Source organism: Uloborus diversus, chromosome 2 (genome assembly GCF_026930045.1).
Source record: "Uloborus diversus isolate 005 chromosome 2, Udiv.v.3.1, whole genome shotgun sequence".
Lineage (NCBI taxonomy): Eukaryota > Metazoa > Arthropoda > Arachnida > Araneae > Uloboridae > Uloborus > Uloborus diversus.
The window spans coordinates 210693032-210707116 of NC_072732.1; the positions used below are offsets into that span (position 1 = coordinate 210693032).

Genomic DNA, 14085 nt, shown 5'->3' on the forward strand with positions numbered 1-14085 from the left:
TTCTCGCTAGAGTTATATTATTAGTATTATTAATATTATTATTTATCTTGATTTTTGCGCAGCTGTTTCGTTTCAACAAAAAGGAAATTCTTTTACTATGTATCCTTAGTAGTATTTGCAATAGTTGTAGTAATGGGGATTGTTGTTTCCTTTTTTTTTCTCTCAAGTTCGAAACCGTCGCATTGCAGATACTTTCCATTCATAAATTCATTCTACGTAATCGATTTCTGAAAATACCCCTGCCCAATACATAATTGATAATCAAGTTTCATCTGTCTTCTTAAAAAAAAGACATCAAAGTTTATTTTTCCAGAAAACCGATTGTATTGAATCCTTAAATTTGGAACAGTAATGTAAAAATTCCACACTGACAAATGCCTATTCAACGATTATTCTGAATTCGAGAGTTACCAATTTCTCACCTAAATTTTCAAAAAAAAATCTGAAATTTTTTAATGTATACGGACAGTTATTTTTATAAAATAATTCTAAAATATGATTTTTTTTTTTTTCAGTGCGGGTGTGGGTCGAACAGGGTGCTTCATAGTCATAGATTCGATGCTAGAACGTCTCAAGCACGAGACCACAGTAGACATCTACGGTCACGTGACTTGCCTGCGCGCGCAGCGTAACTACATGGTGCAGACGGAGGACCAGTACGTGTTCGCTCACGACGCCGTCCTGGAGGCTGTCATCGCTGGCGTCACAGAGCTGCCTGCGCGCAGTCTCTACACGCATATCCAGCAGCTCATGCAAGTGGTGCCAGGTGAAAACTGCACGGGCATGGAGTTCGAATTCAAGGTGAGATGTTTCTTTGCTTCTTCCCAATAATAACATGCACTGCATGAGCGGCTATAGTTGGTATCTGGTAAAAAGATGCTTGACCTTGGACCAGCTCATTTATGTTTGGGTTGGAAGAAGAAATATTCTTAGATTAGTACAACGCCATTAACCGGTATTGGTAACGTAAAATGACTTTCCTCACCCCAATTTCAACAAACGGATTCAGCCATCGAACATCAACTTATCAGAGCCAGACTAGATTGTATAGCTCTGGTAACTTGATACTTGACCTTGGATGAACTTATTTACGTTTGGACTAAAAGGAAAGAAATTGTCAGAATGACACAACGCCAACAATAGTTACAGGCAGTGCTCACCGGCTTTCTTTACTCCTATTTTAACAAATAGTCGATTTGGCTTCAGCCTGTTAGAAGAAAATTACCAGAGCCAAACTAGATTCTCACTGAGCTATAATGCAAACTGGTGCGATAAATTTAACTTTGTTAGGGAAGAGATCTCGCATTTTTTTAGGAAATTTTTTTGGATTTTTACAGTTTTAACATTTTTAAAGATTTTGTTCATTGCTGATTTATATAAGTAGAAAAATAAATACGTTGCGAAACTAAAACTGCAATTTTTGCTCAAGGAGAGAAAATATTTTTCCTTGCAACTTTTATACGATATGTTTGGTAGAGTTTTAATAAATTACTAGAAAATAAATTTACTATATGAATCTTGACTCTATATTTTGCTTAAGTAACCTGCTAATTTTTGAAGATGACTTGAAAGTTTTAATTGAGAAAAATGCTTTCATTTTTCGTGTGAGTCGAACTCAAATAGGTTCTCCCAAGGTTAGCTCAAACGATTCTGAAATACTTTATTTTTCGTTGAAGTTTTTAATATGTACTTTTCAGTTCCTTTTATGCATAGAAAATTTGTTTAAGTTCATAATTTTTTTGAATCATAGTTAGATAGGAAAGTTTTCTTATTTTAAGTGCTCTGCATATATGCATATAACTCCTAGTTATTCGAAGTAATTTTAGTTTCTAATATTCTTAACTCAGAATGTTTTTTGTGTGCACAATAGATTATTAGAAAATTTATTTAAAGACGACGAACAGAACAGAATTTTAATAGTTTTCGAACATTATTTGTACCAAGATAAATCTTAGGTTTACAAAACATGTTCACGAATAAACTTTTATAGTAGAACGTATCAGGTCTGCTGTAATTTTCTTTTGAAAGGCTCATAGTTAAAAATCTACAATCGATTTCAACTAAATATGAATTGCATTTTTCAGAAATTCTTGAATAAATAAACATAAAATAATTATGTAACTCTTGTGCTTTTCTTTTGTTAAAATAAACTGCTACATTTTAATGATGATTTCAAAGTTTTATAATTGCAAAAAAGGACTGACTTTTCCACTTGACATTTCTTGATCTTTATATTTCTTTTTAATTTATGGTAAAACTGTCTTACGATAAATTAAGCACGTTCATTTAGAAAAAATACGAACATTTCCTTTTCAAATTCTTTCTTAGAAAGATTTGGTCAAGTTCTGTCTTTTTTCTTGAGATTGCTTTTTCCATTGTTGTTATTAATTCCTCAAAATAAAATGTTTGTCATTTCGTGTTTATACATTTATTTATTCAAATTTAACTTCTTGATGTTTCTAAAAAAATTCCAAAAAACATTTTAAAATTAATGTTTATTTTTTTATACCTTGTGTTCACAACCCTGTCGCACTGGTTGGTTGATCTTATGACGTCAGCAGTTAATTTGATGACGTCGTGGTGAGTATCCATAGGATGCTTTCATGAACTTGATTAGTCACCGGTTAGTCGCGGTCGACCGGTTGCTCTATACGAACACAAGGCTAGAAATCATTTTCTTAAATTTCGATTTGAATAGTTTTTTGATGTTTCAATTGCTTTTATTTTAACTAAAACAACAATTTTCTTTTCCAGAAACTCAGTCTCATTAACAACAAAGCCATAAAATTCGTGAGTGCCAATTTACCCGTCAATAAATTTAAAAACAGACTTATGAATGTACTTCCATGTAAGTTTTCCTTTTAGATTTTTTTCAATTTAATTTTTGACTTGTGTATGTGTGTGAATTTGACGTATATCCTAGGTATGCGCCGATTTATTGGAAATAATCGCTAATTGACCATTTCACCGATTAATAGTCTGCCAATTTTCACTGATTAATCGGTGGAATTTATTTTAACTTTAAGTTGTTTTATTTTAACTTTGAGTTGTTTTATTTTAACTTTAAGTAGTTTTATTTAAACTTTAAGTTATTTTATCTTTACGTACGTATAAACCAAAAGACCAGTTCATGAACAATAAATAAATGCAATTTTTTGCAACAAAAGGTAACATATTATTCGAAATTAATTCTATAAAAAATGAAGAATTTAAAAATATTAAATTATTCACTTTTGAAAATATTTACTGAATTAATGCATATTTTTTAAACTGTAGGATGTTATAAGATGGTTAATTATATGTGTGTATGTTGTCAGTTCCCTCTCACTTCCCAAACGTTTGACAGAATACTCTGATTCGAACTTTTATTTTTCTTTATTTAGTTACAGTATTCACTGTTTGGGCGTAGTTACAACATAAAATTATAATTTTCTTTTAAAATCACAACCTTTTTCATTCGATAAAAATTTCAATATTGTTAAGTATGTTTTGATTTTTTTCTTACATAGAATTTTGCACACGTCTCATGTGTCAATACTTTTCTCAACACACAACCTTTACCATTGTACTTTAAGATTGCCTTAAAATATTCGTAAAGATAAACTACTTGCTTTGAATGGCTACTAATAACAATAGTAAAGTAACCAATATTAAACTAAAAGTGTGTATTGATAACGATTTACAAACTAATTACTTGAATTTTCATGTCTACTTAACAACAGAATATAATTTTACTAACAATAATGCAAAAAATGTTTTAAAGAATACACATTTTGTATAGAAAAATTATGATAATAGAGAAAAATAAATCATCGCTCACAGAAATAAAACATACTTATTAACTAATTCTGAAAAGTCGAAATCAAGTTTTAAGAAAAAGCTGTTGGAGAATTTGTTGTATTAAAAATCAGTATCATTGCGATCAATCGTCTGCTGATTAATCGGCATTGGCCAATTATCTTTTTCCGATTAATCAGTAATCGGTCAATTTGCTTATCGGTGCATATTTTGGCAAACCATTTCTTCTTGATGTCATCAATAATAATTTAATTTACCAATAGCTGATTATATTCTGTGTTTGGTGTTCCCTATAGTACCATTTTCAAGATTTGATTGATTGACTTTGAATGCACTATCACCTACAATGTCGCTATTTAGGGTCTTGCCTATCTGTTTACTTTTTTTTAAATATTTATTTGGATACTTTTCTTTCTTGTGTGATTGAAATTCTCTTTCATTATTGTTGTCCATATTTAATTAAACTTTCATTTATAGATGAACCTACACGTGTGTGCCTACAGCCAATCAGAGGAGTAGATGGTTCTGATTATCTTAATGCCAATTATATAGATGTAAGTACCTACAATACAATTTTCTATTATTTCCTTCTATTTTAAAGAGAGAAATAGTTGTGTGTCTTGAATTAGACTTTCCAACATTAATATTACAAAAAAAAAATTGCTGCAAGCATCATCTACTCAATGCTTGGATAATTTGCTCGTCAAAGCATACATTACTGCTTTTAAAATTTAAAAAACCTAAAAACTTATTGGGTGAAAATTGAATATCTCTAATTACTTCCTTTTACAAAAAACATTTTTCTCACCCCCAAATGAATGTTGAGTGTTTTTTTTTTTTTCCCCGACCCGATCACACGTGGATCTATGCCTAGGAACGTACAGACAACCCAAATATCCATTTTGACGGCCCCCGAGTTAATTACAACGAATTTTCTCGTGGCGTCCTTAAGTATGTGCGTATGTGTGTATGCATCTCGCATAACTCAGAAACGGTATGTCTTAGAAAGTTGAAATTTGGTACGTAGACTCCTAGTGGAGTCTAGTTGTGCACCTTCCCTTTTGGTTGCATTCGAATGTTCCTAAGGGGGTCTTTTGCCCCTTTTTGGGGGGAAATCATTGTTAATTTCGATGTAAGCTCAAGTTGTTATGATTTGTCTGACACTTGGCGATATACCGCCAGTATTTTGATCGCCAAGTTTTGTCACCAACTTGGCGACAAATTTAACGGTTTTTTTTTTTAATCTGGTTTCAATTTGGCCACTGTTGGTGATATTTAGAGATTAAACTATTGAATGACATTAAAAACTGCCAATAATAGGGAAATGACATTTAATTGGAGTAAAAGGAAGTCATGTGATGCACACATCAGCTCGTTTTTTTATTGTTATTCAGATTTTGATACAATATATTGTATTGCATATTGACCAGGGGCTGGCAACCTGCGGCTCAACAAAATCATACTTGATGCTCTTGAGTGGTTCACTTTGAGAATATTCACCTACCATAGGATAACTTTATGCTTGTACCAATTCCTCCAAAAAAAAAACTCAAGTGCTACATATTTGAGTTTTCCTTATTTTTTTACTTGCGATTCGTTTTTAGTTAAATTATCTAATCCACTGAAATTAGGTTATTGTTTCTATGCTTATTGTATTTAATTATCTCTATACATTCAATAAATGCTTTAGTTTCACAATAAATGTTTGTTTCAGATTATATATAGCCTATTATATTATTTTTCAAATGTTAGCGATGCATTTATTAATATTTGGCTACTTAAAAAAATCACCATGTGGGGGAAAATGTGTCTTTGACCTATGTAAATCTTCGATATCAGCCATAAACAGTTCAGCGGTAGTAAAAGTACCAACTATTTGAATTTATACTCAGAATTTACAACCTTCGAATTGCTTGAACTTTACAATTATTTTTTTTAAAACTTCATATTGTATCACAGAACATGTTTCACTGATACGTGAAATACACCGCCAGCTCAGTCATTCTGAGCTGGCGGTGTATTTCACGTATTTTTGCTTTAGCCCTGGCTAATGGGCGGTAACTTACTGAATATACCTTGCCACGCGTTCAATCTTCGAGTTGAACCGAACCATTGCTTCGGTCACTCGTCTGGTCTGCTAATTCTATATTACCTACCAGTTTGTTTCGCACTCTTGGCTTCCTTAAGAGGTTTTCCATCTCCAGCTCAGTCACTTTCCTGTGCCGGGCTGATGAGTGCTAATAAGCACGAAACTGCAGTCCTCGGCTGGAAATGACTGAGCTGGCGGTGTATTTCACGTATTTTTGCTTTAGCCCTGGCTAATGGGCGGTAATATAGTGAATATGTTTCACTGATGTTCATTTATTTTGTCCTATTATATATAATTAAAATCGAAAAATCGAATACTTCCCAATTGCTGATTTTAATAAGTTACAGGTTACTTGGGGGGGGGGGGGTGCTCGTTTAGCTGAAGGTGCGAAAAAGATTCATTCGCAGAAAAAAAAATTCTCGCATCTCAAAAGCCATTAATCTAACCGGTAGACTTCAAAAAATTCAATTTGCTCTTTCTTGGTTTAGATGACACTTTTTGGCTCAAAGCAAAACAGAAACGACCAGTAGAAGGGAAATATTCTCTGTCACATACTTATATTATAATTTTATATTTTTATAATTGTATTCTTCAATTTTCTGATGAATTCTTTTTTTATTCGAAAATCATTCTTTTGCAGGGATATAGGTATAAAAATGCTTATATTGCTACACAAGGTCCTCTTGCAGAAACCACCGAAGATTTTTGGAGGATGCTGTGGGAGCATAATTGTAATATAATTGTTATGCTAACGAAATTGAAAGAATTAGGAAGAGTAAGTATTCACCACCTTCATTTTGTTTCGCAACAGATATTTGGATGCCTCAATTGCTAAATCGATTTACTCCACTTTAAAAAAAAATCCTCATTTCTACTTTAATAGTGCTTTATCCATGCTTATCATGTGAATTTTTATTAATGTTTTGGTTCAGTACATTTCTGATCATGTAATGGCAGAAAATGTAACAGGAGAAACTATTTACTTCTATGGATAACACCATCTTCTTCATAACTTTTCTCTACTTTTTGTTTTATGGAGTTAATCGATTTGGCAAGTGAAGCATCCCTTTATTACGGAATATAAAGATTAATATCTATTAATTGCGTTCAAATATTGTAGTATTTTACAGCAGTATAGCCTTACAATTTCATTTCATTTTCTTTCAGGAGAAATGTCATCAGTATTGGCCAAACGAGAGATCCCAACGTTATTTATATTATGTAGTTGATCCAATAACAGAATACAACATGCCTCAATATATTTTGAGAGAATTTAAAGTCACAGATGCCAGGGTAAGATATTTTGTCATGACAATTTGTTTTATGAAAGAAAACGCAATCGCGTTCTTGTTTATCTAACGAAATTTAATCCGAAATGGATTTTGTACGAGAAATCCGTTTTGGTGTAAACATTATCCTTATATGTATAATAGTGAGTGATCCAGTAACGCTGACCCCACCAACAATGAAACTCGCGCCACTGCATGATAATTTGATAATATGTTTTGGTAATGTCAACATGCAAGGAAAGGCTTTATTGTGACAAGGCTGAACTCAATCCGGTAACTTAACTGTTTTACTGGTAAGACATTCACTTTAGGAGAATGAAGAAAAGAAAACAATTAGCGCTATCTACTGGAGTTAAGGGTTAATCCACTGGTGTTAGGGTTAAAATTTCAACTATCAAAATATTACCAAACAGGCAATTGCTTCGTTCAAATGTAGAAGCAATGTTCACCCCAGGACGGGCGATTTTCTAGTTTGAATAATATTTATGTAGAAAATCTTTATTTGTTTCGATGTTGGTTACAACTGTTATCTGATAATTTTATATTTGTTGCATTCAATGACAAGGTGAAATAAATATGTTTGAATTTAGTGGGTAAACAAAAAATATCGGTTCTGTACGAGTCATTTCCATATTTCAATTGAGTCAGTGAGAAGCAAAGGGATGCAAGTGGACATTTTCAAGTTTTTAATAAAACGCGTTTAAAGATAACGTTCTAGGTAGGCTTTCATTGATTTTTTTTTCTAAAACATATTGTACAGCAGAAACTACCAGGGCTACTAGTACCATCTCCTGCCCCAAGACAGAGGAGAGGTTCGCCTACCATTTGTACTGGTTATCTCCAAATTTTTAATTTTGCACTTACATCCCTTTGCTTCTCACTACCTCAACTGAAATACAGAAAAAAAATTGTCTGTTTTTTTTTTGCCTTGCCGTCAGCTATTGATCAATGCCCTTTAAGCTGCCTCGTTTTAATAAAGTCACTACTTGTTTCTTCAGGACGGACAGTCTAGGACGATTCGACAGTTCCATTTCACAGATTGGCCTGAGCAAGGCGTCCCTAAATCCGGAGATGGATTTATAGAATTCATTGGACAGGTGCATAAAACCAAAGAACAGTTTGGGCAGGAGGGGCCAATCACAGTACATTGTAGGTGAGTGAAAGACGTACTATATTTTTTTAAGCTGAATGAGATCAACTCCGCGAAGTATTTTGAATCACTTTTATTCACGGGTTGGTTTTGTAAATGTTTGGAATTATGATAAATTCTTTAATGCTGTATTAAGTCAGACATTGCTTCTAACTAGTTCTTTCCAACAATTCTTCTAACTGGTGACTGAAATGCTTGCATTCAAAGGCTGTGTTCGTAAGAAAACAGAAAAATATCGTTCACATGTTACCATTGTGTTAATATTTTTAAGAGCTTGATACATATATTTGGAAAAAAAAATTTATATTTTATAAAACGTTTTACCTACTTGGTTTTTTTTTGGCAGTTAGATGGAGTTCTTTCTGATATTTAGTGATTTGTATTACTTACTAGGTGAAAAATTTTATATCAATGAAACTTCAATAGTTTTTCATCGTTCACTTGATTTATTAGGAGAAGATTACACTTAAATGGAATTTTTGATGCCTTGTTCGCTTTTTTTCTTTTTGCTATACATTTGCCGAAAAACTCCATTAAAATAAAAATACGAAGAATGATATCATCAAAAAAGCAGTTATTATGTAGCCCATTGTAAATACATCATTTCAAAATTGTATAGCCAACTCACCAAATTGAAAAAAAAAAAAAAAAACTAAAAGTCCATTGAGAGGAAATAGGTTGTGGTATCAAATCAATAATTTCCATATAACTTGTCCGAGAATGGCGGCAAATACTAGGACTTCTATACAGAAATAAAGCGTCGTTAAACTAAGACATTAATCAATATACATTTCTACAACAAAGCGACCATGAAACAACAACGTAATCAAAGCACAAATATTTCAAGAAGTTGCAGACACGTGGTTCAGGGTTTTAAGAAACTTTTCTTGGATGACTTTACATCCCAAAGCTCAATTTTTTCATTGAAAGGGAGGTTATTTGAAAACCGAAACACGTGTCTTCAACTTTTTCCAATACTTTTGCTTTGGTTTCGTGGTTGAACTATGGTTTCTTAGGAAATTAGGATCAGTTTTCAACAGTGATAAATCTATCCAGTGTACCCCTAGTCAAGCTCTAGTGTGCTCTAACCGCAATGTACCTCATATCATGGCTTAGAAAAACAAAAAGTTTAGGAACATTTTTAACAAGTGTATGATGTACTAAAGCCTGTTTTGTTTCTTCTTTTCAGTGCTGGTGTAGGACGGACAGGAGTTTTCATCACACTAAGTATAGTATTAGAGAGAATGCAGTATGAAGGTGTTGTTGATATTTTCCAATCTATTCGTATTTTACGCACACAAAGGCCAGGCATGGTTCAAACAGAAGTAAGTGTTCTGGATTTTCCGTTATTTGTTTTTATTGTAAAACTGGTTAAAACACTAATTTACGTATAGTTAATGCAGAGTACAGCAACAACTATGAACTATTTTAAAAATATATTTTTCTTTTGTTCGTGGTTACGACAACTTTTGATTTTACGTAAAGCATTGAATTTATAGAGCTATGCAGATTTTCATCTTGTGTTTGAATGTTCCTCAAAATTATATTAGCCATCAATTTTGCAGAAGCTACAATATCTCTGCTTGATTTAAACCCAGGTAACCAAGCATTCATGGCGTTGTATACTAGCGCAATAGGTTTCAGCCCATTCTGGCATTCAGAATAACTTTAGTCCCCTAGTTTTGTATTTATAACTGCATCACTCATATTTTAAGTTTTTTATTGCATCTCTTAGCATAAAACGAAAGAAAAATTCCAAAAGTGTTATATAGTTATCGAAACCGGTGACGAAGCAAGAAATTTTTCATGGGGGAGTTCATTTGAAATTTTTCGAAATTAAAGGTATACATCCATACGTATAATTTTGTTGCTTCATGGAGGGAGTGGTATGACACCCGCCCTTATCCCACCCTTGTATACGCCACTAATCGAAACTTGATAAATAATTCTTATAACAATCGTTTGAAATGAGTAATTAATCTGGTTCAAAGTTACCCTGCCAGTCAAAATCATGTGAGGAACGGGGTGAAAAATAGCTTTTCGCTAAAATATTTCCAACTTTGAACTAGAAAAATAAAATACAGTGAAACCTGTCTACAACGATACTCTTGGGCCTAAAAAAATTTTGTTATAGACAGGTTATCGTTATAGACAGTTTGATTATTTATGCTGACATTTTGCTGGGACCATGGAAAATATCGTTATAAACAGTATTGTTATACACAGGTTTCACTGTATCCGATTTCTCAGAATTTTCTCATTTTTATTTCAGCATAGTGAAATCGTATTGTATGAAATAGTGCAGTGTAGGGGACGTGAGATTTCAACAAATTGAAATCTGTATTCAAGGGTAGCTTCCAAACAGTCCATCCAAAATAATAATGAGCAATTCCACAGGTTTTTCACGCATTTTTTAAGCAAAAAAATACTATGCATTTTTAACATTCAATGTAAAACATACGTTGTACAAATGATATTTTCCCCCTGGATTATTGTATTTTTTAAGCTAAATTTAATGGCATAGTTGAATTCTCAGAGTCTAATTAAGGTGATTTTTAAAAAAATTGTTAGTTATATGGTAACTAACTGACATCAATCAGTTACCATGTTTTTAGCAATTTTTTAAAAATCATTAAAATTATATTTTGGTTCTTCAACTATACTATTAAATTCAGCTTAAAAAATAAAATAATACAGAAGAAAAAAAGATCTTTTTGTTGAATGGCACAAAATATTTCGTTTTGCTTTTAAAATGTCAATCAGGTATCAGTGGAACTGTCCTTGCATGATACGTTGGCTACATTCAGTGTTGCGAACAGATATTGTAGAATAAAAAGAAGAAGAAATATTCTAGCTAGTAAAGAATAGCATTGAACCTTTTACAGTTTCTATTGAAGTCAAATGTAAGAATTAACATGAAGTGGCGCAAAATGAATCCACAGGATTCAAAGTTACCCTAAAAGACCGTATTTTTGGAAAGCACACTTTAATTTTTTTTTTTTTTTTGAGCAATCACGATTGCTTATTGCTTTCATTTGAGCGGTTCCTTTTTCAGAACGGACCAGGGGCCTCTGCAGTACCGCCGTCCACCGGAGGACAGAGCTGCTCCTCTGGTCCTAGCCTCCACTAGCAGCACTGTCCACCGGAATCCCCTCCTCCTAGGCGGTGGCGTCCATGTCCTGCATACACACACGTCTACACACAAACAAGTCCGTACACACATACGCACACGTAACCGCCCAGGAGGAGGGGCAGGCTTTGGAGGACATCACCCGTTTCTAGAAACAATAGCCTCCAATGAGTAGGGTCCTGTCGCAACTCGTGATTGCGAAAAACATAATTCGAATTCAAAGTGTCAGAATTCAAATTAGGTATATATATATTAATATCGTTTTTTCAATTTTTTTTTTTTTTTTAAGCATGAAACTTCTCAATTGTTAGGACTTTTCAATTTCTTATAAATTTGTTTGAAGTAAATATCACATTTTTAGGAACTTAAACTATAAGTCATTATTAAAACTAGCCGCGTCCGTACTCGTGGGTTAACTCTACTGATCCCTATTTGTATCCATATCTCCAAATCTACGTTTTAAAAGAGTCTAGCGTAGAGAATGAATAATGATTGCCGAAATTGGAATTTATCGAGAATTGCTACTAAATTTTCGACAATTTCCTATCAAGTTTAGAGTATCAATCAAGTGATTTACCAGGTTAATTGACATCTGATCTAGTACAGGGGTCGGCAACGCAATGCACGCTGTCCGCTGGCAAGGTTTACGCATATCTGACCGCTGATGAAAAAGGAGAAAAATAAAACAAAATGCAGAAATCTTTACAATGTAAGAAACATTCGTCTTGTTTCAAACTAAAAATTTTTCATATAACTAACTCTAAATGTTGCTGATAATCTAGTTGTTCTTCTAATATTTTTATTTTTCAAAACAGAACTAATTTTCAGAAACTAAATCAGCTCTTGGATGTTAAGTTAACCCGAACTAATTATTTTTTCTGTTGTGTGAATCCATCTATACTTCCGTTTCTAAAACATTTTTCTCGTTTCTTTTCCCAGGACCAATACCAGTTCTGCTACCGGGCAGCTCTGGAATACTTAGGCTCATTTGACCATTACGCTAACTGAAGAGGATGTACACACTTGGCCAAGGAACTGTCACTGCCCACATTAACTTCCAGCGAGTACAGGGTAAGGAGGTCGCATCGAAACTGTCCGGGTGATCTCTCAATATCAAGCAACTCGTTTTCATGTGGCCCTATCGTCTGCACAATCAACAACTATCGCTCGAAACGGGCCTCGGGCCGATATTTATCTGAGTTCTTTCAGCTCCCTCCAAAGATGTGTGATGCCAAGTCAAAGGCCTTGAAAAGTTCCTTTCATCAACAGTACTCGGGAGGCACGGAATGAACTGGAACGTCGATGTGACTCCCCTGGTAGCACACGTAGCGTTTTAAACGTTTCATAAACGTTTAAAATGGTTGCCACAACGTTAAAAACCATTTTATAACGTTTCGTAAACATTTAAAATGGTTGTCGCGACGTTAAAAGAACATTTTACAACGTTTTATAAACGGTTGAAATGGTTGTCACGACGTTAAAAACCATTTTACAACGTTTCACAAACGTTTTAAAATGGTTGTAACAACTTTTACAGCCACTTTACAACGTTTATGAAACGAAGTTTGCTACCTGGGTCAAGTGCTTATTGTTTCAAAACAGAGACAGTGAACTCCGTGTAATCAATTTAGTGGTGCTCTATACATATTCTTCAAAGATGGATTCTGTCATCTCAAACTCTATGTATATGGTTGGTGATAATATATATTGTTGTTCAGATTACATTCGTTGCAGAAGATATAATGTGCATCTGATGTGTTGACACACAAGAAATGTTTCATCTACTTTTTATTGATGTTTTTCAAAACACAAGAGTGATTTTAAACTAGAGGACATTCTAATTAAAAATTTTGCCATGTTTTTTGTAATTATTTTTGTTGTTTATTTGAATGATCTTGCACCTTTCACACACACACACACACACATACATATATTGAGAAAAAATGACCAGAAGCACCAAACTTATTTCATTAATGTTAGTTTCATACAGATTACAACAGAGACTACAATTTTGTCGCATGCATTCTAAAATTTAACAACACAACCTTATTTTACAAATCAGTTGCTGAACTTCTGTCGTCCATTCCATCATTAAAAATTACTTTCACCCATTAGACCACAATGACGTTGACCGAGCTGTGACGAAAAATGGAGCAGGAAAATCTTAACTATTTGTATAATATACAATACAGTAGGCCCTCTATTTAAGCTGGAGTTTCGCTCCACGCAAGTACCGCAGGAATAAAAATCGCTTGCATTAAGGATCAATAGTAGTGTTAAAATAGGGTTTAGGTTCCATAGTTAAAAAAATACTTTACTCTAAAGATATATTAGTGTATAATAAATTTGATGTATAATCATTATAATACATATGCCCGACGTGTGTGACGGCGAGTGAAAAGTGGTGTAAATTACAAAACGCTGCGTTTTATATCTCTGTGAATACTGGTCGTACTAATTTCAAAATTTTTGTGTTGGAATTATTTTTCAATGGAGATTATTTCCCTAAACATAAGTAAGGGAACCTAGGTTCGGTATAAAAAAGTAAATTTTGTATTTTTTTACTTATTTTTGTTTTTACTTCAAACATTCAATATCTTAACTCGGAATCCGATTTTCAACATTTTTG

At 33.2% G+C, this 14085-nt stretch overlaps 1 protein-coding gene across 2 annotated transcripts in view; it reads left to right on the forward strand.

The window, feature by feature from the left end:
* LOC129216260 (tyrosine-protein phosphatase Lar-like) overlaps positions 1–13310 on the forward strand; it is a 371862-nt gene extending 358552 nt beyond the window's left edge. The window contains exons 27-34 of one of the 2 annotated variants that reach the window (XM_054850461.1): positions 516–801; positions 2755–2848; positions 4276–4352; positions 6528–6662; positions 7055–7180; positions 8175–8329; positions 9516–9651; positions 12396–13310. In XM_054850461.1, the coding sequence (XP_054706436.1) occupies positions 516–801; positions 2755–2848; positions 4276–4352; positions 6528–6662; positions 7055–7180; positions 8175–8329; positions 9516–9651; positions 12396–12464 (1078 nt within the window). In that variant the 3' untranslated portion in view covers positions 12465–13310. The remainder of the gene's footprint in view (positions 1–515; positions 802–2754; positions 2849–4275; positions 4353–6527; positions 6663–7054; positions 7181–8174; positions 8330–9515; positions 9652–12395) is intronic. The other variant, XM_054850462.1, reaches the window with a different exon arrangement.
* The last annotated feature ends 775 nt before the right edge of the window (positions 13311–14085 follow it).